The sequence below is a fragment of the Gouania willdenowi genome, chromosome 7 (assembly GCF_900634775.1).
Source record: "Gouania willdenowi chromosome 7, fGouWil2.1, whole genome shotgun sequence".
NCBI lineage: Eukaryota > Metazoa > Chordata > Actinopteri > Blenniiformes > Gobiesocidae > Gouania > Gouania willdenowi.
The window spans coordinates 37,840,865-37,867,116 of NC_041050.1; the positions used below are offsets into that span (position 1 = coordinate 37,840,865).

The window sequence follows — 26,252 nt, forward strand, 5'->3', positions numbered from 1 at the left end:
ATATCCTAATTTGCCATTTTGTAGCTTAACTGTGATACTGAGTTTAATATGTTCTGTTCAGCTGCTGCTGCAGCCTAATATTCTCTCCATGCAGCTGTGCTTTCAGTCTTTTCCACTCTCATGCTTTTCCTTTTCATCACCCTCTCTTCTTCGCCTGCTCAGTCTTATTTAGGCTTAATCCTATTTTCAGTTCTCTCGCTGATCACTTTGAGAATTTAGGTCTTTTTCATTTAATAGCAAAACACAGGGAGATTTAAAAGTATAATTTGGGCGCACAGGCTCCACCAACATTGTGTTGCCGTTATTATATCTGATGATGATGCAGAGAAGGAGATGAAAAGAAGCAGATAGAGAGAACCGGGGTTGGTTTTAATGAGTTCCTGACTGTCCCTCGCTGTTTTATACACCAAATCATGAGAAAATATTTAAAGGAATGAGGAACACAGAGAGCGGAGAGAGATTGGAAGGAGTTGTGAGGAGATGAAGTCAGCAGTTTCACAATCAGCTCTCATCATGTCAGGCTTAAACCAAATCTGTGAATACGCCACACCTGAGAACTACTGTAACGGATGAAGAGGAAGCTGACTGTTGGTCACAGGGGCGGAGTTAGTTACATCTTATTTTGTGCCTAACAGTTGGGTGTAAATGGCTAAACAGGTATTTGGACAGAGTAGTAGTCATTTGTGCTATCACATTGTAGTCAAACAGGAGCCTACATTGTTTCTGTGACTTTATGCAATAAAAAAAATATACTTTCAGTCTTAGAATGTTAGTGTAGCTGTAGTTAAATGTTGGTGTTTATGGTGATGGATGAACATTAATAGTATATCAGACATTGTGAATCGTAGACTGGTAATCCACATGTGAACAATATCACAGAAGAATCAAACACAGGAAATACTGGAATAACAGCAGGAACTGGTGATTGGAGATTTGGTGCAGGATTACAACAAAATATCCTCGAACATCAGATTTGAAATTCATTTTTAATAGACGAGAGAGACTTGAGATATACAGAAGAGTGCTCAAGAACGCAATAGAAACCGTTAGAGGAACAACCAAAACGTTTTCTTGTGAAATTAAACACAGGTTTCAAAAGTTATTTGGAATAAAAATGGCAAAGGTAATGCATCTGGGGAGGAGTATCATTCTAATCAATGTGGAAAAGATTCAGCAAAGAGTATTTCACAAAGAAATTGGTCGGTTGGTTGGTTAATCGGTTGGTTGGTTAATCGGTTGGTTGGTTAGTCGGTTTGTTGGTTAATCAGTTGGTTGGTTGGTTACTGGTTTGGTTGGTTGGTTACATAGGTGGGTAAGTACAATATACAGATAAATTGGTCAACATTGACAACAAGTTCTTAGTTTTGATAGTGCTTTACTTGTGTTCAAACTCCATAACAAATGCGTTTTTTTAGAATTGTCCCAGTATTTCCAATGAAGTCAATATCATGGAGTGCTGCAAAAAGCCTGATTTCAGTCACGTGTGGTGGAGTAAATAAACAACTACAACCAGAGAGATGATGGCCCTCCAGGACTCAGTTTTCACACCCCTGCTGTATGTATACACATTAAACATCTAAATACTCTCATATGTTTCTTATGATACATAAATAAATATTTGTGGGGTATTTATACATAAATAATTACAATTATCATTATGTATTTTATTGATCTTCTTTCGACTCCCTTTTGAACAATACACATATTTCTGTTATAAGTGTACAAAGGAACTGATGCTGTGTTTTGAACCTTTGTTCGTCTGCGCTGATGTGGTTTATTGTACACATACAACGAGCTTTGTTTTTTTTTCTGCTCGAAACAAACAATAAATAAATACATTGAATGAATTCCTCTACAAGGTCACCGATCCCCGCTTACATCTAGGCTGGGGTACAGTCTAGAGACACCAGTCTGGAGCAGGACACCTCCTTTATTCCTATAGCAAAAAAACTACTTTCAAGCTCACAAAAATGCTTTTATTACTGTGAGAAGATGTGATTAATAATATCTTTTAAGTCTGACTATACATAATGCTCAGCTGACATTATGCCGTTATCTCTCAATAGCATGAAAAAGGCTTCATGAAGGCTGTCATTAAGTGTCGTTTGCTAAATTATGACACCTTTGGAGCTATGTTGACATTTTTTGGGTTAGGTTGAGATATCTAGTGGGGTTAGGTATGGTGAGGGGTTAGGGTTCAATAAAATACTGTAAATTGTGCTCAGAGCAAGATCCAAGATGGCCGCCATCCGTATTGCAAATTTAAATCTTACCTTAACTTTGGTTCTGTTAGACGTAGAAACATGATCTTTGTGGTAAAATGTAGGTTTTTGGAGACAAGGATTGTCCGTCTAACAGAACCAAAGTTATGGTAAGATTGAAATTCGCAATACAAATGGTGGCCATCTTGGATCTTGCTCTGATCACAATTTACGTTATTTTAGGATATATTATTGAGATCATGCTTCTGGGTCAAACAGAACAAAAGTTATGACAAAATATCCAAATTGGCAATACGGTTGGTGGGAAACATTGTTTGCCAGCGTGAAAATAATGATTTACGTCTGCATGTACTTCACATGGAGCGAAACAATAAATCAACTTTCAATAGTTGGCTCAACTAATTAATTTCCTTTTATGTTTTCTTAAGCTTTTGAGCACATATTGCAAACAATGTTTCATTATTTCCTGTATTTTTATTTTTTTTACTGCTGCACTGTTTTTCATGCAGGTGATTTATTATGAAACACGATGTTACTTGTTCCCTGTGAGTTCATTAAATTTGAAAATGTGTTATTTGTCAGGATTATTTGGGGGACCACGGGTCACAATCACCTAACCCAGCACAGACCTTTAGGCTCCAACTGTTTTAGTTAGAAACTGTGTCTCTGACAGTGATTGATCAGCCTGTCACAGCTTGGATTTGGACCTCAGAGCAGGAGGCAGTGAACACCTCCTGTTACAGGACAATCTGCCCCTGTCTGTGCAGGGTTCACATTACTGCCAGTCATGGTTTGTGCTCAGACACGTTTCACCTTATGGACCAAAATAAACATCTGACTAATCTCACACAAAGTTAAAATTTAATATGTCAGTATTATTCATAATGTCTTTTAATATTTTCCATCAATCCTCAACAAAAATTATTCCATTTTGTTTTTTTTTTTTTTGTTTTTTAAATAATATGTTGAGGTTTCATATATCCTGACAACTGTTTTCAGGAAGTTTACTTTGATCTCCTGACATGTTTCGACTGCCAACTGTCAGTCTTCCTCAGAGGCATCTACTGATTGCTTTGATGCATTCTCAGGTTGGCCACGCCCAGAATGAACTCATAAGGACACAGGGACGTGATCAGTAGATGCTTTCCTGAGAAAAGAACTCGTAAGGATACATCAAAAAAATCGATTTGGTGAGATATCGCGATATTTGATTGTGTGATTATCGCATTAATCCAAAAAAAATGTTAAAATCGATTTGTTAACAAAAAAAAACCTTTAATTGTACTAACATATGCATAGCACGTTAACGCCCGGTCACTAGTGCAACATAAAACCTTATAAAACTACTTCACTCCTCAAGGCATTTTAGTTTGAAAGTTGATTGCATTTTATTTTCTTATTTTATAAAAGTATGTGGTTACTACTTTTTTTTTTAAAGAATTTAAAAACTTGACAGAATCATCATCTTTTGTCGATGCAAAAGTTTAACATGTTTGACAAACACAAGTTGTTTTTGATATTGATTTTTGAATTACAGTTAGTTACTATTGTTCTAGAAAGGAAAAAAAATTAAATGAAATTCTTACCATTTTTAATTATTGATATTGCCATATATTGCGATTGTATTTTTAGGTATCGCGATATATGAGGATATATCGTATTGTGACATGCAAATCGTGAATTGTATCGTATCGTTAGATTCATGGTAATGCACACCCCTAGTAGACAGTATGTACTCATTGAGTGTGTAGTACTGTACGTTGGTATGCGATTTTTTGAACACAGCGTCAGTTTGAAACAGAAACGTTGCACGTTATACCAATTTCCGTTCTTCAACATAACTTTTGACTCAAATCTTTGTTGTGTGTGAGAACTGTAAGTACTGAAGGTGGCAGGTGCTCTCAGGAGTTACAGTAGCTCAGATTTGTCATCTCACACCTGTACTTTACAGTCCTGATGTGGACACCTATACAGTATTTATGGTGGATTTTTGCTTTTATTTCACTCAAGAGGAACTGAGTTAGCCTACGTTGGGCTGTAATTGTCCTGCAGTGGCTTTAAATGTCACTGGTAATGTAAAGTAAATGAAGCTCAACCTCAGGCATTTAGAGGCTGTTTGTGGTTGGGTGTATGTGGTTTGGCCTAAACTGCTTTCTTTCCCTGTCATGGGAATAGACTGTACACACACACGCACGCACACACACACACACACACACACACACACACACACACACACACACACACACTCGTACTTCTGTACAACCCTACAGGCTTGTGCAGAATCCATATGCGTCGGACATATACACAGCTTTTAATAGAACTGTCTATCAACCAGGTGCAGCCTTCAGGTCAAAGTGAGAGAACGCGAGCACATGAACCAGAACAGGAATGATTAGAAAGAAGAAATTAAAGAGTGAGGAGAATGGCCACGGGGAAAAGTAAAGCATAATTGCATATAAATTAATAACACTGAGTAAATATAAAAACAACACTAGCTGCTTCATATTACCAAGGTCCTCGAGAGGCATGTATGAGCCAAGCACTTGTTCCTCTTTTATCTCGACTCAGTCATTCAGTGGATACTCTCATCCAGAATGACTTCATAGACTGTCAGCTCACAGTCAGTAATGTACTGATCAACATTCTACACAGGGACTGGACATTCCACCATGAATTCCAACGCTAAAGCACTGACATTCTGGAGCTAATAATGGTAGCATATAGATACAGATACAGACACCCTGAAACAAAACATGAGCATATCCACACCTCCTGAGACCCAGAAGAAAAAATGTTTGGATATTATCATTTATTTTAACATGCTGAGAGTCTTTAGGTTAAAGAAAACATGTTGCAACAAAAATTATCTTAAAAATGTTTCTATTTTTGTATTTATCATCGATCCTTTAGTGGACATTGGGTCTGTAGTTGATAATAAACGTAACTTTAAAATGCAATGACAGTGTTCTTGTCACCAGTGTTGGGCATTTTACTTTAAATAAGTAATCAGTTACCATTACAAGTTACTTCTCCCAAAAAGTTAGTAATTAGTAACTCGGTTACGAAGCTGTAAAAGTAATTAGTTACTCTGCAAAATAATTATGAAGTTATTTTTATATTTTGTACTATTGTGTCAAAGAGTGTTAATTTCCTTGACTAAATATTTTTGTCATTATTATAGTCACAAATATATTTTTGCGGACGAAAACAAAACAAAAACTTGAAAAGAAGTCATTGATCGAGACTAAAACTAAATTGATTGACATTATCGTCAACGAATAAAGGACGAGACGAAAATCAAATCAGAAGACGGGAAAGATGTAGCCTGGAATCCATCCTAATCTCTTTGTATTATTCATACAGGCGATTAGTCTGGAAGCGCTCTCGGCGTTTGAGTTCTGGTGGCTGAGCGGGGCGGGAGAAACACGCAGAGTAACCAATCAAACAATGAGTGGATCTGACGACAATTCATCCAGGTGTTTTAAAACAGACCAGTGCACCGCTGCAAAGGTCTTCTCTGTGTCGGCCGCCATGTTTGTTTTGATACTGCTTTGCTCAGGGGATATGATGTTTTCTCCTGTTCGGCTCTCATTAGCTTGACCAGGGTTCAAAGCGTGGGAAAGACGTCTATAGTCTGGAAATGACAATAGATGAAGGAAACGCGTCTAAACACGAGTGTAGTAGAAGTTTTCAGTAAAATGGTCCCAAATTTTTGAGATTTTAGGTTGGTTCCTCTTCTGTTGTGCAATTATTCTTCACAATGTAAATGGCAACATCATCAATTATGTGCCTAATAATTTTTGCATTATTGTATATATTACACACATTGTGGGTGGCGCAAATCTCAAGACGGTCTATATATTTAATTCTATTTGTCCAGGTTGTAGCCCCGCCCAGTGCCTGAAATAAGCTGGAGATAGGCACCAGTAGACCCTCGTGACCCTGAAAAGCGAGTCAGAAGAACTCCACAGTGGTATAAATAACCTGACAAGCTCTAAATCTGAATCTCTCTCTACAATCCTTAGGCAAATGGGAGGTGACTACGTGGTGATTCTACGCACCTGTTCAATTGTTTACAATCGTATTCCTGTGAGGATTACTGCGAGGAATCGATGATGAGGTTGTAGTTAAAGGAAAAATGTTATTACCCACTACTGGAAGGGAAAGGAACGAGTGTGTCTGTTCCTTCATTCAGGAGCTACGGTAATAGCACCGTAGCTGACACTTCATTTTCTACTTTGACCTGATAAATGGATACACAACCACACACACACACACACACACACACACGCACTGGGTCCAGTGTTATTACCAGTGGCAGAAGAAGGAATTCATGAAGCCCGTTTGTGGTTGGTGTTCATACACAAACAACAAACACCAGTTTCAGATTTTTACACACGTTTCTACCATGTTATCCTGATGCATACTGTGTTTCAAAATCAAATGGGTACGCTCTTTCTCAACACACACACACACACACACACACACACACGCTCACTCCCGTTCAATATTATTGACCACTTTCACCTTTCACACTATATTGCATGTTTCTTAATTAAAATCTGTCTCAGCGTTCTCAGCCCTATCCAATATGATCCGAACCCTGAGGTAAAGTCTATGAATCAGTCTCTGTATGTTTGATGTAGACATAGTGATTTATTTGTTTAGGTTAATGTAGTGATGGAAAAAGACCAGGACTGGCAGTAATAAGCATATACAAGAAAAATATCTTCTATTAGGACTGAGTTTTTGGCTGTGTTGTAAATATCATACTAACGTACTACTCATACTAACGTACTACTCATACTAACGTACTACTCATACTAACGTACTACTCATACTAAGTATGACGTTAAAATGAGTATGTAGTGCATTCAAATTAGATAGAAAGATTGAGTACGTATGATGCTACTATATCGAGACATTTTTTAAGTATGCACAGTGGGCACACTAGTCAATCGCCCCATTATGCATTGCGAGGGGAACGTAAAACCGTTCTGAGACCGGCAACTCTTCTTGTCTTAATGCTTTTGTAAATAGGGCTCTTGTTTTGAAGTTAACAGGAAGTTTAGTCAGTTGCACAATGGAGGGTCTCTGAAAATCTCTGAAATGTCGACATGAAATGTGTTTACGTGAGTTTTATGGATCAAATGAGCACATGTTGATATTCTACTTGGTCACTTTCTCACTTCAAATGTTTTCAGAACTTTCAAAGTAAAGGTGGAGAATCAACAGAGATATTTAGCCTCAGTGTGATTCAGGTTTTGCTGTAGGTTCCAAATGCATCTTGGGAAAATTGGAAGTATACTCCAGTAGGAACGCCCATCATCCTAATCATCCTAACCATTCTATTAGTATATAGTAGACAGTATATACTTAGTGTGTAGTACGTTAGTATGCAATTGCAAACACAGCCTTAGACAAAAAATAAAGCCAAACACGTCACATACAACACACTCAAGGACTAAGATGAAAGAAATATTATCACTGTTTTGTATAAATATATCACAATATTAACAATAATATTTCTCATCTGGATCTTCTGACTTTGACTTCAAGAGCACCCATTATAAAAAAAAAGGTAATCAAAAGTAAAAATTACACAATTATTTAAAAAATAATCTGATTCTAAGAAAATGTACCTTGGATCGCTAAACAACTTAAAAATTGTTATTTATCAGAAAGATTTATTTCATTTTCAGCCACAAAAAGTAAAAGGCATTCTCAAAGGACATGAATCAAAAAGGTCTGAAAGAAGAGTAAATGACTGAAGTTCTCTGGTCTCTTGGCAGAAAAAAGTAAACCCTCCTGAATATTAATACTAACAATAAAACCATTCAAACTGATATCCGGAGTTTCTGAGAAGTTTGTTTATGGATGATTCTTTTGAAATGTGAATAAATCCCTAACTAGTCTTTTACTATGGTCTACTGCTGGTGGTCATTCATATACATTAATGTATATACTGTAAGTCCCTCCTTCATCCTATAGACCTCTATACAAATAAAAACGATCGACGAGTGCGCCCAGCCAATAGGCTTCCACTTCCTGTTTTTGAGACTGTCAATCAAAGTGAATGTGGAACTGTGCACGGCAACAAGGCCGCGCGTCACAACAGCAAACAGGGAAATTTGGCTCTTACCTGATCCATAGACCTATATCAATGTGACCTGATGTTCCACGATGCGCATGCAGGAAAGTTGAGGCGTGGCTTCTGGTAGATTGACAGAGGATGTGAGGTTGTTTAGGGCGGGACATCGAGACGTTTCTCAGAAATTCTGGATAGCAGCTTTAAAGTCTGTTAGCCCTTTGTCATGATTTATGAATATAGTATGATTTGTGTACCTAACGTACCTGAGCCTATGCAACATGGTGGCTATTCACATAAAACCAATACATGGCCTGTGTTCAGGGTGCGGAATGTTTTTTTTTTTTAACTATTCCTTATAGACATATGATCATATTACAGAGAGAAAGAGTTTGGTCAAATAATGATGTTAATGTTAATGGTGCAGTCACTTTAGCATTCTAATATGTGGCTTTTGTTACAACATTTTACTACTTTGATGACTTGTAAACACCATGAGGGGGTCATCACCTCAGGGTTTCTGTAGTCCATATAGATCGCCCACTCTGAGGATATCAGTCCATGCAGGATGAACAAGACATATCAGCTCTACCTCAACCTACTGTACCTTATCACGCAGGAACAATACCCAGCCATCCTCTCAATCCACCACCATAAACCCTTATCTATGATGTACCACAGGCTGTGTGCATACATGATAGCAGCTGTCATCAATATCTTATCAATGTGTTTGAACCTGTTGTAGATTCTAAGTATATATATTTTTAAATTACAGACATTAGTAAATATGGGCAAAGATCAGTGTGGAGTTACACTGTCAGAGTATGGTGACTGTAACTTCTGATGAAACCAGTGTAATGTTTAGAGGAGGTTGGAGTGAGTGGATGTGACCTCAGCAACCAATCAATGATTAACTGTTCACTTTGAAATGATGGCGAGTTTAACTTACAACACAATATTCTCAGAAATCAGACCAAAACCAAAGTTATTTACAGGTTAATTTTCAAACAACAAGACTTCTGGAAAAAATAATTTGTCTTTTTGCTCATATATTATTCCAGGGATTGGTAAAGCAAAATATTTGTCAAAATGAGGAATATTTGTTGATTATATATATATATATATGAAAATAAAAATAGTTGGTACAAGAAAAGTGATCTGTGACCTCAGGGGATGACAGTTCCAACTCTGTGGTTTGGTAATAGACAATGAAGCAGAGAAGAAGAGCTCTCCTAAGGACCTTTACTCTCCCTTAAACAGTGCGCTGACACGCTCTGGTGGCTGAAGTTGGCGAGTGAATCACGGACTGTTGAAGGACTCCAACCCAAAAGGACTTCTATCCTCAGGGTTTATCCTCTTTCTGTAAACAAGAGGTTTCCATTGAATTCTACTTCTTGGGTACTGATTAATGCGAAGGGCTACCAGTTTGATACACACTTAAATAAATTGCCAGAAATAGCCAATTTGCTCAATTTACCTTTAACTCTATGTTATTATTAATAATTAATATTTATCTTTGTGGAAACACTGATCATCTCAATGATTTCTCACAATAAATATATATAGAAACAGATAAATATCCATATGCAACACTTTATTTTTATATTTTCTCTAAGTGCACATTTTTCAAATTGAACATTTTCAAATGATCACTTCGGGGGTGGGGTGTGGGGGTAGTTTGCTTTTTAAAGAGAAAATGAAATAATTCAATTTCACTGTGTTCTTTTATTTGAAAAACACATATAAAGTAAAGAACAAATTCCACAGTACCCGTGCAAATGGTAAATGGTGGTAGTAGTAGAATAAATAAAATAAATAACATAAAATTAAACAAAAAAGGCATACATTGCATAAATTATCCATCAATCTATGCAATGTATGCTTGAAATAAAAATAATCAACAAAAGCAAAATTAAACATAGCTACAACAACGGCTATAACCATAACAGAAACACTTCCCTACACATGGTTGGATTTGATTTTCTCCCGATTTCCTCACTGACATTGTCCGGGCGGACCAAAATAACGATTACACCTCTTCTTATGCGGTGTAATCGTTATTATTATTACAACAATATTATTATTACAATAATATAATTACACCGCATAAGAAGCGGAAGAAGAGTCTTCTTCCTCTTCTTATGCGGTGTAATCGTTATTATTGTCCGGCTGGAAACGAGGCTCAGTGAAGGATGGTCCGCCCGGACAATGTCGGGCAGAAATCAGGAGAAAATCGGGAGAATGGTGGCCCCGGGAGATTCAGTGATACCCTCACTGGTAAGTGCTGCTATTGGAGCTATTTTTAGAACAGGCCAGCGGGCGACTCATCTGGTCCTTACGGGCGACCTGGTGCCCGCGGGCACCGCGTTGGTGACCCCTGATTTAGATCAACCAAAAGCAGCACAAACTGGCATTTTGACCAAAAAATCTGCTAAATCATCTAAAAATCTACTAAATGATCTAAAAAATCAGGATGAATGTTTCACTCCACTAGAAAACAATGGGATGTTTACAGGCAGTGGGGCCGTGTGACATCATCAATCATGTGATTCCAAGATGGAGGAACACAGGTTTAAAAATTATAAAGTATTCACATTTTTATAAGCTAATAAAATGAATATGGTGTTTTGTTAGACATAGATCTACTAATGAGGACATTTCAAAGATTTTAGGCCACATTTGTAAAAACAGTGGAGATTTTTTTTTATGACTTCCGTGATCATGTAAAGTATCTGCATCACATGAGGAAAAGATTTCAGGACAGTAGAGTACCTATTTATCTTGATGTACATGTGTGTTCGAATGTACACAGTAATCATGATCTTCCTGTTTCCATCCCAGGTTCTCACTGTGACGTCCCACCATCACAACGCACAAACACAAACAGAGCAACTCAGAGCCTCACCCCGGGTCGCTACGGTAACCGTAGAAAGCAGAATGAGAGGACGTACATGAGCAGTGAGATTCCTGGAGACAGTGACACAGTGCTCAGTGTGTGTAACTAATTGTAAAGAGCAGCACAGGATCACGATGGGGTCGACAGTGTGACTCCCACCGCGGCCACTCAACCTGTAGCATAAATTGCAATAGTAGTTCTTGAATATGAAATGAACTCCATTTGTGATTCCCTGTGTTTATACAGAGACTTGAAGTATATATATTGTCAGATAATCACTAGTTGGATGGTTTACTGTGGGCACACAAGATAAATGTTATTTTAGGTCTTAAGTAAATACAGTACATACTGCTCATATGTATTTACATTTATAAACATATATGATATGGTGTCCATATGTTGATTTTTTTTTTTAAAAAGGACACTTTGGCCGACCTCAGCATACTCAAAGTACTCAATGCTTTTTTTAATCTTGCACTTTTTAAAGACATTCATATAAAGTCCATCGTGCTCAAACGTAATGTGTTATTTCCTTGTATCGATACAATCGATTGATGAACAATTTTGGATCAATAATGTCATTAGGAAGGCCAGCTTGCCGAGCACAGATCGATGTTGGATCGTAGGAATATAAAGTGATTCATCAATGTATTCGATCACATGTGTCAAACTCATGTGTAAATGTAACTCAACAATATTTGCAGGTTCTCACGGTTTCCCCGGTGCTTATATTGCAGGATTGCAGTCGTTTTTATGTAAAATTTTTTATGAAAAAATTCTAAATTCTTACAAAATCCTCATGTTTCCTCAAATTATGACACAAAAGTTCCCTTAATTTAATACAAACTGGTCACAAAATCTAGGAAATTTAAAGTGAAGATCCTGTTGGGAGTGATGTATATCAATTATTGTTTGGATTTGGTCAGTTTATGTGTAGAAGTGCAAAATATGGCACAATTATGTTGAAATTACTCTGTAACTGTTCCGTATTTGGCCCCTGAACAAGAATGAGTTTAACACCCCTGTATTAGATGAATTGTTACACCCTTAATATTTATACTAGGTAATGTTTGACGTGTGTGTGTGTGTGTGTGTGTATGTGCGTGCATGCGTTTCTACACATCTTGACTAAGCTCTGAGCTGAAAGCTTCCAAACAGGATTTCCACCGTTGGAGCTTTTGATTCACTGAGAACAACAGACATGCGAGAAAAAGAAAGAAAACTGTGAGGACAGCAGTCATGCAAAATTCACAGAAAGGATCAGAGACTAGAGGTGGGAGAAAATAAGGTCACTGAAATGTTCCGAATACACAGGGAGAGAATGAAAGACAAACTAAATGTCTGCAGTGGGAGATTTCTCCATTTTCTCTGCTCAGAAACTGCTGCACTCAGAGGTTTCTGTGAAGTTGAATGGTGGCATTAGGAAAGTGATTACTTCCCCATATTTAAAATGGTGCCTAATTACATGTCAAGATTCAGTAAAACTCCTTCATTTCTGATAGCAAAACCAACACTGACAATCATGACATGCTAATGTGTTCATGTTTTAGTTGAGCTCACATTTTAAAGTATGTGGTATTTATACGTGTGGGTTTGGTTTTGTGGAACAATCTTGATGACACGATTAAACTAAGTGTGAATATATTGCAGTTTAAACAATATTATAATAGATATATATTTGAAAATCTCACAGATGTTGATGGCGTATGTTAATTTTGTTTGTTTTTTGGGGTTTTTTGTTCAGTTTTTCTTAAAAGCTTGATTGGGTTATGTATTTGTATTGTTTATTTATTCATGGGGAAGAATGGGGGAAGGACTTGGCAAGCAGATTCTGTTCAGATTTGTTTATTTGTTCAAAATAAATAAATTAACATATACATTTAAATGTACATGTAATATGTATGACAAGGTAACAGCAGCTTTATTATTTATCTTACATTCCAGGTATATGAGTGAATGAAACTAATAATCCTTTACTTTATATATCCTCTCATCTCAAACGGCATTCCTATTTAATGTCTGAGTGCGATGTTGTGTTTCTTTAAACTGAACTGACCATTAGTGTGACAAATGTATGACATCGTTTGTGAGAAATGAAAGGGGGTAATTATGAAAGTGTCATTCCTTTAACCCGTGTCATTAGCTGTGCTATTATTATCATCGGAAATGTGGAAGCCAGAGACGTGCAGGTATACGCCTCTCACTGTACGTTACCTTATCAAGTCACATGTACACATGGTGAACTACTATAGGACATTTTTGTCAGATTACAGAACATTTGGTGAAGCTAATACTATTTAGTAGTAAAAAGGTTAACCCCGGTCTACCGTGACCAGTATCGATTGAACATCATCTGCATTTTCACAAACTACGGCTGGGCCTGAAGAACGTCTCTACGCCGAGTAACACGTACCACGTTACTGAGAATTCAGTCAAATGACTCGGTTCCACAGAGAGGCTCTAGACATCCGCTCATAGAACACCATGTCAAATTACAGCCTGATTCAACGAGCATTAATGGGGGAGTCGTCATTTGAAAAATGAGGCCCCGGGGCCCCCATGGCACATACAGAGTAATGGAGTAATGGGCCCCATTCGTATATTGGTATATGTCAATGTATCGGTAACATCAACTGTCACAATATTTGACTCACAAATGAATGAGAAAACAATTTTAATGGAAACTGATAAAAAAAAAAGGGGCCCCTGGCCCTTAATCGAATTGTGCGAGGCATAATCATAATCTACGTTGACTGACTATTTTCCCATAACCTAGAACCTTAATCAGCGACGCCAAATACCTTTCTGAGATCATTGACACTAAACAAAATGCCTATACATGCAAAGAAAGATGAATTAAAAAAGCATTAAATTATATATGGGTCGAGAACCAAATGTAACGTGGAACTAAAGTGCAAAAATAATGAATTTATTTTTTTTGTTTTCTTTAGCTTTTTGCCACAAATAGCATGTAATGTTCCTTCATTGTCTGTATTTATTTCAACTTACTAACTATTAGTCATTAACTAACACTTTTTAAATTGATTTTCTTGCAGGTGATTAGTTTAATTAAGTTTTTGAGTTTTAATTCATTCATGAAATACGTTAGTTACATAAGGAAACATGATGTTACTCGTTCCATGCACTGAATTTCCTTTTTTTTTGTTTTCTAAAGCTTTTTGCCACAGATTGCAAACAATATTTCTTTATTTTGTATTTATTTCTATAATTTTTTTTATTTAATTCGTTTTTCATGCAGGCGATTATTTTAATTTACTTTTTACATTTTTTGATTTATCATGAAATATGGCGTTACTTGTTCCATTAGTTCGATAAATTTGAAAATGTGTTATTTGTCTGGATTTTATGGGCTCAGGTGGGGTTTGAAAGTGTTGTTTCATTTAGCGTGGAGATGAATAATTGTGCCATGGAGACTTTAGGTTGCCGTTGTTTTAACAACCTTGTTTACCCAGCCTTCATCTTTCATCACCCTCATATAGAAGGTTCCTATCAACACTTACACCTTTTCTTCACACTGTAACAGCTCTGTTTTAGTTCTGTTTTTAACCCCATCACAGCTCCAAATATCACAGCATCAACAGGAGAAGCAAAATAACTTCATCAATCTATGCTTGGAACAGGGCTGTAGGAGATCAATTATATCACAAAATAAAGTTGTGTTTTTGTTATTAGATCATGTGCGTCAAATTCAAGACCCGGGGACCAAAACCGGCCCTTTAGAGCATCCAGTTCGGCCCGCATGTGTAAAATTCCCACTGAAAATATCTCCAAAAACAAAAATGCAATGAAACTTACAGTTCATACCACATAATGTCTGTTATTTTTAATTTTAAATTGTCAAAATCTTTCAATTTTTCAAAATTCCTGCAATTTTCTTAAAATAATTTCACAAAAATTCCACAAATTAAATACAAATTGGTCACAAAATCAATGAATTTTTGAATAGTAATAATGATGTCCCACATACTTTATTATTTAAATGTAATTTATACGTAGAAATGCAAACTAGAGCACATTAATGTTGAATTTGCTCTTTTTTCCACTTAAAATCTGTGGCCCACTTGAGATCAAACTGGTCTGTATTTGGCCCCTAAACTAAAATGAGTTTGACACCCCTGGATTAGAAGCTTTTAAGATTTAAAAACATATGTGCATGAGTTGGCATTGTAAGCATTTTTAGTTCAGGTGTCGTTCGAACCACTTTGACCTCAAACTTAAGTCTGAAATATCATCTTTACAACACTTTCTATATCTACCATCACTCCTTTCCTAAACAACCTTAATCCATTACAAGTCCTCTGTCCACGGGGGAAGGAACTTTAGCTTTGTCATTAGACAGACCAGTGAGGGTGTCCACAGTAAATGTGACAATTAGCCAGACAGCGGGACATTCCTCCAGGATGTGTGTGAGAGTGTCACTCAAAGTCAAACTAACAGGATGGACGTACTGTATGTGGTCTACCTACGTGTGTGTGAGTGACAGTAGCTAGCTACTATTATTAGGTATTAGCCACCGATTATCAATAATAGACCTAATGAGAGGCCATCTGTGATGCTGAAGTTACCAAACCTGGTTAGACATAATAATGATAATAATAATAATAATAATGATAATAATAATGATAATAATAATGATAATAATCATCATCATCATAATTTAAAAAAAAACATACAGAAATAAAATTGTGTAGGGAGCCTGTGGCCATCTTAACTTGCAAACTTTACCAAAAGATTGTATATGTGTATGTATACAGTATATATATATATATATATATATATATATATGATGTGTGATGTATATATATATGTGTGTCAGGTAGTCATTGTATCTGCTGCGTCAGCAAAGCATGGCCAGTAGGGCTGTGCATGGGCATTATTCTGACGATATGATACAATTTGCATGTCATGATACGATCTATCCCAATACTAAACAATACAATAATCATCGCGATATATCACAATATCAATAATTACAAATTTCATCTTTACAAGTAGAAAATGGTGTGAAAGTAAATGGTTACAACTGTATTTTCTAGGCTATAAATCGCACTCCATTATTGGCCTCATTACATTAATTTAGTAATTTTTTAAGAAAAATCCACACAAATGCTGCAGCCTAACGTAGGCCTCATCAACCTATTGGCTGTTTAAGTTGCAGGGTTCAAAGCGTGAGAAAAAAGTAGCGGCTTATCCTTTGGAAATTACGGTAAGTGTAATTCAAGCACCAATATGGAAAACAAGTGTTTATCAAACTGTGACAGTACATTTTGCACAAAAGTTTAACTTTTACTTCTACAACAGATTATGATTCTGTTAAGTTGTTAAATTCATTTTTTTTTTTTAAGGAACCACACACATCTATAAAAGTACCCAGTATGTTTAATGAAAATAAAGTGCAATCAGAGTGAGGTGGTTTAACAAGGTCCGATGGTGCATTCACTGACACCTAGTGCAGTGCCAGCGTCGTACTACAGCACACAGAATAATGATGAGCGTAAAAAGGATTGCCCGTGGAAATAGTTGGATTTAAAAATTGCTTATATGATTGGTTCTCTTCATAATATAACCATAATTTAAAAAAAACTAAACAACCGCTGTTTTCGAATTTGCATACTAAATATACTCATACTAGGTCTGACGTCAAAATGCGTATGTAGCGCGTTCACATTAGATAGTATAAAAAGATTGAATGTGTAAGAAATACCCGGATGTATACTTTATGGGGACGGTTTTTAAGTATACATGGTGGGCAAACTAGTCATACTCAACGTCCCATGAGGCATTGTGGGTGGAACGTAAAATGGTCCTGGGACCGGTGTCATGTACTGAGTTCACATTGTACTGAGATTGTACATACGCACTACCGAAAAATGAATTTTTGCTAAAAAATAATTAATTTTTGTTTATTTTTTGTTTTCAAAGTGAACGGACGCGTGTTTTATGTGTTAATTTGATTAGGTTAGGGTTATAATCTCAGTACGTGACACCGGCTTCATGCTAAATATTAAATATCCCCTTTTCAAAACAAAAGCATGTCTTCTTGTCTTCTATTAGTTTTTTTGTTTGTTTGTTTTTTTTTAACTCTTTTGTAAATCGGGCTTTTGTTTTGAAGTTAACAGGAAGTTCAGTCAGTTGCACAATGGAGGGTCTCTGAAAAACTCTGAAATGTCGACATGGAATGTGATTACGTGAGTTTTATGGATGAAATGAGTACATGTTGATATTCTACTTGGTCACTTTCTCACTTCAAATGTTTTCAGAACTTTCAAAGTAAAGGTGGAGAATCAACAGAGATATTTAGCCTCAGTGTGATTCAGGTTTTTGTCGTTGTAGGTTCCAAATGCATCTTGGGAAACTCAGAAGTATACTTCAGTGGGAACGCCCATCATCCTACACATACTCGTAGTATCTAGTAGACAGTATATACTCATTGAGTTTGGAGCGTATAGTACGGATGAATGTTTAATCATTATATTTAGGAGTATTTTCTCAGGAGTCTAAGAGGGTGAATACTTTAACAGATGGTTTTCAATTTTAGAACCAAAACATCTAAAATAGGAGATGCCCTCCAATCATTGCGGACATGACATTAATGCACTGTATTTAAATAAAAACAAACGCTAACGCTTTCCCAGGTGTGCTTTTTTTTGGCACTGCTCCCAGAAATTAGCTGCAAATATACACGTGGGTGTCTGGATGTGCCCTCATCCATATTAATAAATGTGGCTGTGCTTAGGGTTTGTCCTTTTAAGGTGCTAAACTGACCAAACCAGCACTCATCCCACACTAAGCATCAAAACGCTCTGGAGTTCATTTGGTTCCCTCCATGACATCACTTAATGCTTTCAGAGAGGAAAATGGTGCTTGAGTGTTTCCGAATAATTTGTCACACATGGCTTTTAATGGAGATACAGTATGTCGTCATTTTAACCTAAAAACAGACAGCGATTCAAAGCGTTGCGTAGATTGTTTTCTACATTTACATTAGTGACCATACCAGCCTGTCATTGCCCGTTAGATCTGTGAAGCTAAGCAGGTGGTTAGTAGGTGGATGGAGACCACTGAGAATTCCAGGTGACTTCAGTGGTTGTGTCCTTGGGCAAGGCACTTCACCCACATAGTATGAATGTTGTGTGTGAGTGAGTGTTGGTGGTGGTGGGAGGGGCCACTGTCAGTCTGCCCCAGGGCAGCTGTGGCTACAATAGTAGTAATAATCCCTTCATTCTGTAAAGCGTCTTTGAGTGTTATTATTATTACATTGTTGCAGATATAAAGTACTTGTGGTACTTTGAGTCTGTGTTTTCAACTTTGAGCTAAACTGGAAAACTTTTTGTGACTTTTTTTTCTCCAAAAATCAACAAGCTTCAGCGTTAATGTACCTTGTGCTTCTCCCAAAACTGTAATGCTTGTAAAATGTAATGTGAAGTGTCTTGGACCGAGATGGTCCTTTTAAATCCTGTAATGTTGCCCGTGTGCAGCCGTGTCCTTGGATAAATGACCAAATGAAAAAAAAAAAAAAAAAAAAAAAAAAGTGAATGTAACCATGTCGGAAATAAACTGAATAAATAAATAAAATAAATAAAAAAAAATAAATGATAATATTTTGAACTTCAAACTGAGCGCTTGTGGAAATCTACCAAACTCAAGGTCCACAGAGACCTTATCTCCTCCCTGAATGATCTGATTAAAGAGACAGAGATCACAATACTTTACCCAGTTGATCGTCTCTAATAAGGGAAATCCAAAGGTGCTCTTTGACACTAGAATGATCTGGTATCCAGTAAAAACTCAAGCCTATTTAGTCAAATAATAGAATTAGATTACAACTAGTTTGCGATTGTCCTTGATGTTTTGTTTTTCACATAAAATATTAGATGATACAGGAAGCCTTAACAATCATGGAACTAAGATAATTGTACAGCAAAATGAGAGATTCTTGATTTGAACCTTTATTCTTTGACTCCAGCCTTAGTTTGATTCTAATTCTACAATACTGTAAAACATTCTAGAAATAGTGCTACTATCATCACACGATCCAAAGGTCAGTGAACATCATTAGAGTGAACTGGTCTAAATGTCGTCTGTTCTCTCACATCTTTCTCCCTTCCTGAATAATTGATGTCTATACCTGGACTCAGCGTTAATGATGATGAGATAACACAAAGTGTAAAATCTTTACTTTCTACACTATGCCATAGCAGCATAGGCCTGGGCTCAGTTTTAATTGTAATCGCGTAATTAAGTATTAATTATGACATAATTATAACTGTAATTGAATTGTTCAATATTTGTATTTAATATTAACTTTTCCCATGACCCGTTAGTTCTCTTGAGGATCATTTTACCATTTAAAATGAATTTATATCTAGGCGTATACTGACAGAAAAAAGACTCAAGACGCCCACACCAAAAATATGAATACCAATAATGTAATTAATTAGGAAGCCTGACAATGTGATGAGAGATGAGAAAAAAATTAGATAATATTATTTAGTGTATTTTACAGCTGATTTAAGACAACTAGTCAAAACTGACCCATTATCGTAAGACATGCTACAGAAAGTTATAATAAGAGAAAGGGTCATTTTCATGGGCTAATGTATTTCAGGCTCAGTAATTGTGATCAATTGTAATTGAACTTTCGTGGATATTGGGATTTTCATCCTAAATAAATTCTGCACGACAGCACGTTCCCAGAGGCTTTTATGCAGCAGACTTTTTTTTTTTTAGCGCACAGATACAACACTTACAGAAAAAACTGCAAACAACACAATAACTATTACTTCAGTACACTGAGGATTTCCCTGATCTGGGTAAGTAATACTGCTATTTCTTTCTACCACACTACCACAAACACACATTCCCAAAGATTAAAGATTTACATCTGTTTTATACCCACACAGAAACAAATCCAGCACCTCCAACACCACAGGAGGACCCGGGTACAGACCCCATCAGCGAGCCAGACGACTAAAACGGAGCAATTTCTACACTTGCATCCAACACTGCACTGTTAAAGTACTTCACACATTTCATATTTTTGTTTTAAACATACATGGTTATTTGATTGTGTTATAAAACAATCTTAACAATAAAGTTGAATCTTTGTAGATGTAAATATTCCTCTTAGCAGCCTGTTCACTTGGATGATGTGCTACACTTATGGTCGATATTATGAGTTTGTAGAGCCAAAGGGATGCGAAATAATTACAGCAGCTTTCATTTGTATGCCAAAAAAATGTGTTATGGTTTAGGCCGACCATCATTCATAGTCATAGCGCCACCTATCGGTAAAAGGAAATCATAGACATTATATTTGCACAGAACATTGCAGGAAATTTTGTGATATAATCCTCTGCCACACCCCGACATGCAACACATCTCAACGTGCACCATGTCCTGACATGCATGTGGTTGTGAGGGCCCATTCATCGCTGCTTGCAGCTTTAATTCTAATTGTAATCATAATTGAGTTGTAATTGAACATGGATAATTGAAGACGTAATTGTAATTGAAAGTGTACCAGAGCACCAACTAAAATCTTGCCTCATCTTGTAAGGAAGTATCATTAATTGTGTCGACATGAATAATTAACTGTCTGATGACTTTTTATGGCCATCGTATGATTATGTTTTAATCAAATAACATGTGATCGCTCCAAGAAAATAATCAGTGTCAACATGCAGCCTGAAAGAAATGGAGCGAGGAGCTTCTTATTAAATTAATGTAGTACATTGATTACCTGTGATAACTGATATTGTACAGTTTAGGTTTTTAATCCACAGCTGTAAACACAATAAGGAAAAGGAAAATACAATTTGTCTCATGTTGATGGTTGTTTATTTACCCTGAGTTACACAGGATAGATGATAGACGTGGAGGGATAGATAGACCTCTAACATCACAGACAGCATGAACGAAGCAGCTTTGATAGATTGTAAAAAATTTGAGATTCAGCCAGTTTTTTTTAGATCTTCACAAGAATTAAAACATAACTAACTGCATTAAATCCATGGAATTGATGGAACACATTGGCCATGGTTACATTATGTTTTTAAATTCTAAATTAATTATTCTGAATTAGTTTTTTCAGAATTAAAGTTATTTGCTTCGTGTTAACATGGAAAAAGTCATTCTGAATTGAGGTTTACATGGTAAACATGTTAATTCAGCTGTATTCAATTCTGCTTGAGGTCTGGAGGTTGGGAAGGGTTCTGATTGGACAGGGGGCAAACGTGACATATTCACGTCTACCAGTAAAAAAACACAAAACTAATTTCACTTTTAGTTTAACTGTAGTTCATCCACTCTTGTCATTATCTCCATATCTTCTAAGGCTCTTATTGAATAAATAGTGTCGGCTCGAGTCCAACGTTTGCTGCGGGCGGCCATCTTAGATTACGTTGTCACCAGCGCGTCATCGCGACAGGACGAGCATGTGCAGAATGACCGGAATTAATTTCAAGCTGAATGAAAATTGAGGAATTAATTAATTTGGAATTTAAATTATAATTAACCAGCCATTTAAATGTTAGTTTATTTCAGAATGTCCATTTTCATTCAGAATTAAGTGTTTACAAGGTCAGTATAAAGAGGATTTACCTTTTATTCTGAATTAAAGGGGAATTAAAGCCCATTTAGATACTTACACAGAAATCTGATCAATATCTCATTTATGGAGTTATCACAGTATTCAAATAGTCATAAGAACAGTATTATCTAAAATCCTTTATGAGAAAAAGGCAGTTGTCTGGTTTATATGTACTCAGATAACACGTAGTTTTATCTTCTGTACTAGAAAATAACTACATTTATACTTAATTATGTGATTTTTTTTTTTGTTTCTTTACATCCGTGCACATGTTCAAACAACACAGGGCCATTGTATACAGGGATAAACTGATGATAACTATTAGTGCTTAAACATTACAAATATCATGACAGTGGAGTGGAGTAAATCGTAGAACAGTAGCATTGATTAGCAATGATAATTATCATGACTATCTCTTCATTAATGAATGTTCACAAACAGTTTATCAAGAAAAATCTATACGGCTTTATCGCTGACCACATTTTATTACTTCGAACCTTTCCAGCTGATTTAGTTATGTTGGTGATACAGTATGTGAAGAAGTTGGAGCATCTATTCGTTTTTGAGTTTGGAAATATTGGAATGAATGTGGGTGACTTGGTTTTTTTTATTAGGCATTAATGTGACATTATATATATATATATATATATTATAAGGCAATAATGTGACGTGACGTGGGTTTTTTTACAAGGTGTTGTGTTTTCCATCTTTCCCAACAAGAATTCCCTCAGGGTTTAATGAACAACACAATTTATTGCAAAGGCTTTGTCCATCATTTAAGTAAGTGTGCGTGTGTGTGTGTGCGTGTGTCTAATCTATCGCAGAGTGGAGCATTTATCCCTTACACATAGGCTCATCTCCTCCTTCCTTTCTCTACTTCATTTGCATTATCCATATCCTCATTTTGCACAAACACCTGCCCACACATCCATGTTTTTTTCCCCCACACAGTTTAAATCAAAAGTGTATTCTCAGTTTGTCACACCACTGAGAGCTCACTGTTTGCTAAACATCAGCTTGAGTGGGAGAAAAACAAGTGTTGAATTATTCATTAAAATATTGGTTTGTGAAGGTGGCAATGTTCTACTAATGAACAGAAAATTAAATCAGTTTAGAAATGCCATTATATAGTCAATTATGGCAAGCTGTTTAGGAAATTAAATATATATTGATTGACTCTTGGAATATATAGAATGAAAGTCCGACTATGCATAGTAAAATAAAGGTTTAATACATATAATGAGAGACTGAACAAATTTAATGAATGTCTAAATATATGGAATAAAATGTAAAAATGTTGTGACTTAACACATGTAGGTGATCAAAGAGATACCCTGATGTTGTTCTTTTCAAATTGCCATTACCTGAAATATGCCAATATTTTGTTGATGATGTAAATAGTTTGGAACACGGACTGAGTCACCTTGAGAATCACAGCTCAGTCATTGGGTTTTTCACACAATTTAGACAATAAGAAAGTTTGTAGCAACATTTTAAGCCACAAATCGTGGCTGTAGCTGCATGAGCAGCAGCTGTCACACTCTAACGGACCTAATCAAGAACTCTAAGGCTTGCAAAAGCAGCATAATTTGCATAAAACCTTAAATTACATTAAAAGTAACAGTTAGCATTGCACTAATTAGATCAGTGTCACTAAGCAGCAGAACATTTTGGTCTTTGAAAGGTGTAAATCGGTTGAGATTTGGATGCAACAAGACTAACAGGGTTACTTTAGAAATTAATATTAATGTATTTTGTCAGAGTGCAACCTCTACAAAGTACATAGATCTGTAGATTAGAAAGTGGATGACTTTTTGGTGCTAAAATTGTGTCACTGAGTTTAAACTTGACAGTTTGATGATTGAATGGTGTGATCGGTTAAGAATGGTCTGGCTTCGCGTTCTCACATTTCCAAAAATGTATTTCTAATCAGCACGAACAAAGACCCTCTGCATGACCTCCAGACGTCCAATATCACTTAATAAGCATAAACGATAAAACATTTGAAATAACATTCAACATTATGATTGATGCTGCGAGACGCTGGAATGGCTTGCTGCAACAGAACTGAAAATCTGAAAACATATGCAAGAAGAAGAAGATTGATGTTGAATGATATTACAACAAAATATCTTTATTTTATCTTATTTTTATTCATTTTGTATACATACTGTATATTAATCCTGATTGTATCTACCACACAGCTAATTTATTAGCTTTGGAATTAGGGTCTCTGATGATGGTGAGACCAATGAGCCAAAGCAAATAAATTACTTGATAGGACAACACCGCCACGCTTGTTTAGTTCAGAATAGTGTTTATTCTACTGTTGGCCAATAAAAAGCCGCTGGAAACTGTTGGCAGAGACTAATGCACACAGAATGAAATCTGTGTTACCTGCTGTGGCTGAGCTGTCCATAATAACTTGTCTGTCTTGAAAAGGAGGGATTTCAAGATATATATGACTGTGTTTAGTTAGATATTGGTTGTAGTTGTCGTTCAGTGAGTCTGATTAATAATTGTCTCCATCATTATCATGGACTTCACCAACTACACTTTTTTTTACTTGACCAAATATAAACTTAGATCAAATAAAAGCAGGATAGCTTAAAAGACAAAAAAATTAAGATGAAAATGACGCAATCAGGAGTAATCTTTGTGTGGGAACCTAAGAAAACCAATACCAGTTAAGTAGAGTAGAAGTTCAAAAAGAAATACTTCCGCATTCTTCTTCTTTGCATAAGTGAAGACTGTCAGCACTCAGGCAAAGAAGAAGTTGAAAACAACCCTATAGTCAGAAAAATTTACTTTTCAAAGGAAATCCTAAAACAAACCCCACAGAAACATCATTAATAATAATTCAAAATAACCCATGATCACACGATTCGATAACCCGCGCTTATGCGCTACATAACAGAGATGATGCCGCCCCATCTTTCCTGTCAGCGTTGCCACTGGACGATGTACGTGTTTATGCGAGGTGGTATGTGCAGATGAAACAGTTTGGGGAAGAGAGAGAAGTGAAATAAGTGAATGATGTGGGAGTAATACGGAAGGGAGTGTGGATATGTTGGTATGCTGCGAGCAAGAGCGCTGGGTGTGTGTGCGGGTTCATGGTGCACATGCCCATTTCCGTGATGACAGTTTGTGTGATTGCCGTGTGCCGCTGCCCAGTCACTAATGGAGCTGCTACGGCATAATTGCATTTAAACTTCACGAATTTTATTTTTTCCCACTTCCTATATTTGTTCCTGGTTTGCTTTCTCACATCATAAAACCCACACTAGGCTTCACTTGAGGTAAAATCAAGACCCAAACTTTATAGAGGATCAGACTTTATAGAGGACCAGACTCTTATCTGACTTACCTCAGTTAGGTGAGGGTTGGGGTTGAATCCACACTGGTTGCAGACAGTAGACTTGCATTGGGTGCAGGTGTTGTAGTTGGGTACAGCCGGTGGGTTGGACAGCTCTGTGCTCTTGCAAACTGGGCAAAGTTTGCTGCTTGGCATGGGTGCGATCTGCGGCACAGAGTAAGGTGAGGTGGGCGTCACACCACGGTCAGGAGACACGGACGTAGAGCGGCCAGTTCTTGATCCACCCGAGCCGCCAAAATCAACTTGGAGGTTGCGACGAGAGGCATGCTGACCAGGGCTTTGACCTCCCATGCTTGGACCATGACCCATTCCTTGACCCTGTCCCATACCATTCCCAGAGCTTGGACCATGACCCATACCATGGCCTGACCCTTGACCATGGCCCATACCGTGACCTGACCCTGAACCTTGTCCCATACCGTGGCCAGATCCCGTGCCCTGCCCAATACCATAGTTTGACCCTGGGCCCTGCCCCATACCAAAGCCAGAGCCGGCACCCTGACCCATACCATGACCCGACCCTTGACCCTTCCCCATACCTTGCCCCATACCTTGACTAGATCCTGTACCTTGACCCCCACTGTGACCCGTACTTTGTCCAGACTGCATATGTCTAGGGGAGGTTGGGCTTTCATGGGTGGCCAAACGATAGGGCTCACCAGCTCTAGACCCAATTCCTCCAACTGTCCCCATGCCTGTTCCCATTCCTCCACCAATTCCACCCATCCCTCCACCCATTCCTCCTCCCATTCCCCCCATTCCTCCACCCATTCCTCCACCCATTCCTCCTCCCATTCCCCCCATTCCTCCAGCCATTCCTCCACCCATCCCACCTCCACCCATACCTCCCATCCCACCTCCACCTTTACCTCCCATTCCCCCTCCGCCCATTCCTCCCATCCCCCCTCCACCCATTCCCCCTATCCCCCCTCCACCCATTCCACCCATCCCCCCTCCACCCATTCCCCCTATCCCCCCTCCACCCATTCCCCCTCCACCCATTCCTCCCATTCCCCCTCCACCCATGCCTCCTATTCCAACTCCGCCCACCCCTCCAC

At 37.3% G+C, this 26,252-nt stretch overlaps 1 protein-coding gene across 4 annotated transcripts in view; it reads right to left on the reverse strand.

The window, feature by feature from the left end:
• The window catches only part of bsna (bassoon presynaptic cytomatrix protein a), a 102,803-nt gene extending 76,850 nt beyond the window's left edge, over positions 1-25,953 (reverse strand). For all 4 annotated transcript variants that reach the window (XM_028452123.1, XM_028452125.1, XM_028452124.1 and 1 more), the window contains exon 1: positions 25,186-25,953. In XM_028452123.1, the coding sequence (XP_028307924.1) occupies positions 25,186-25,953 (768 nt within the window). The remainder of the gene's footprint in view (positions 1-25,185) is intronic.
• Positions 25,954-26,252: the final 299 nt, after the last annotated feature.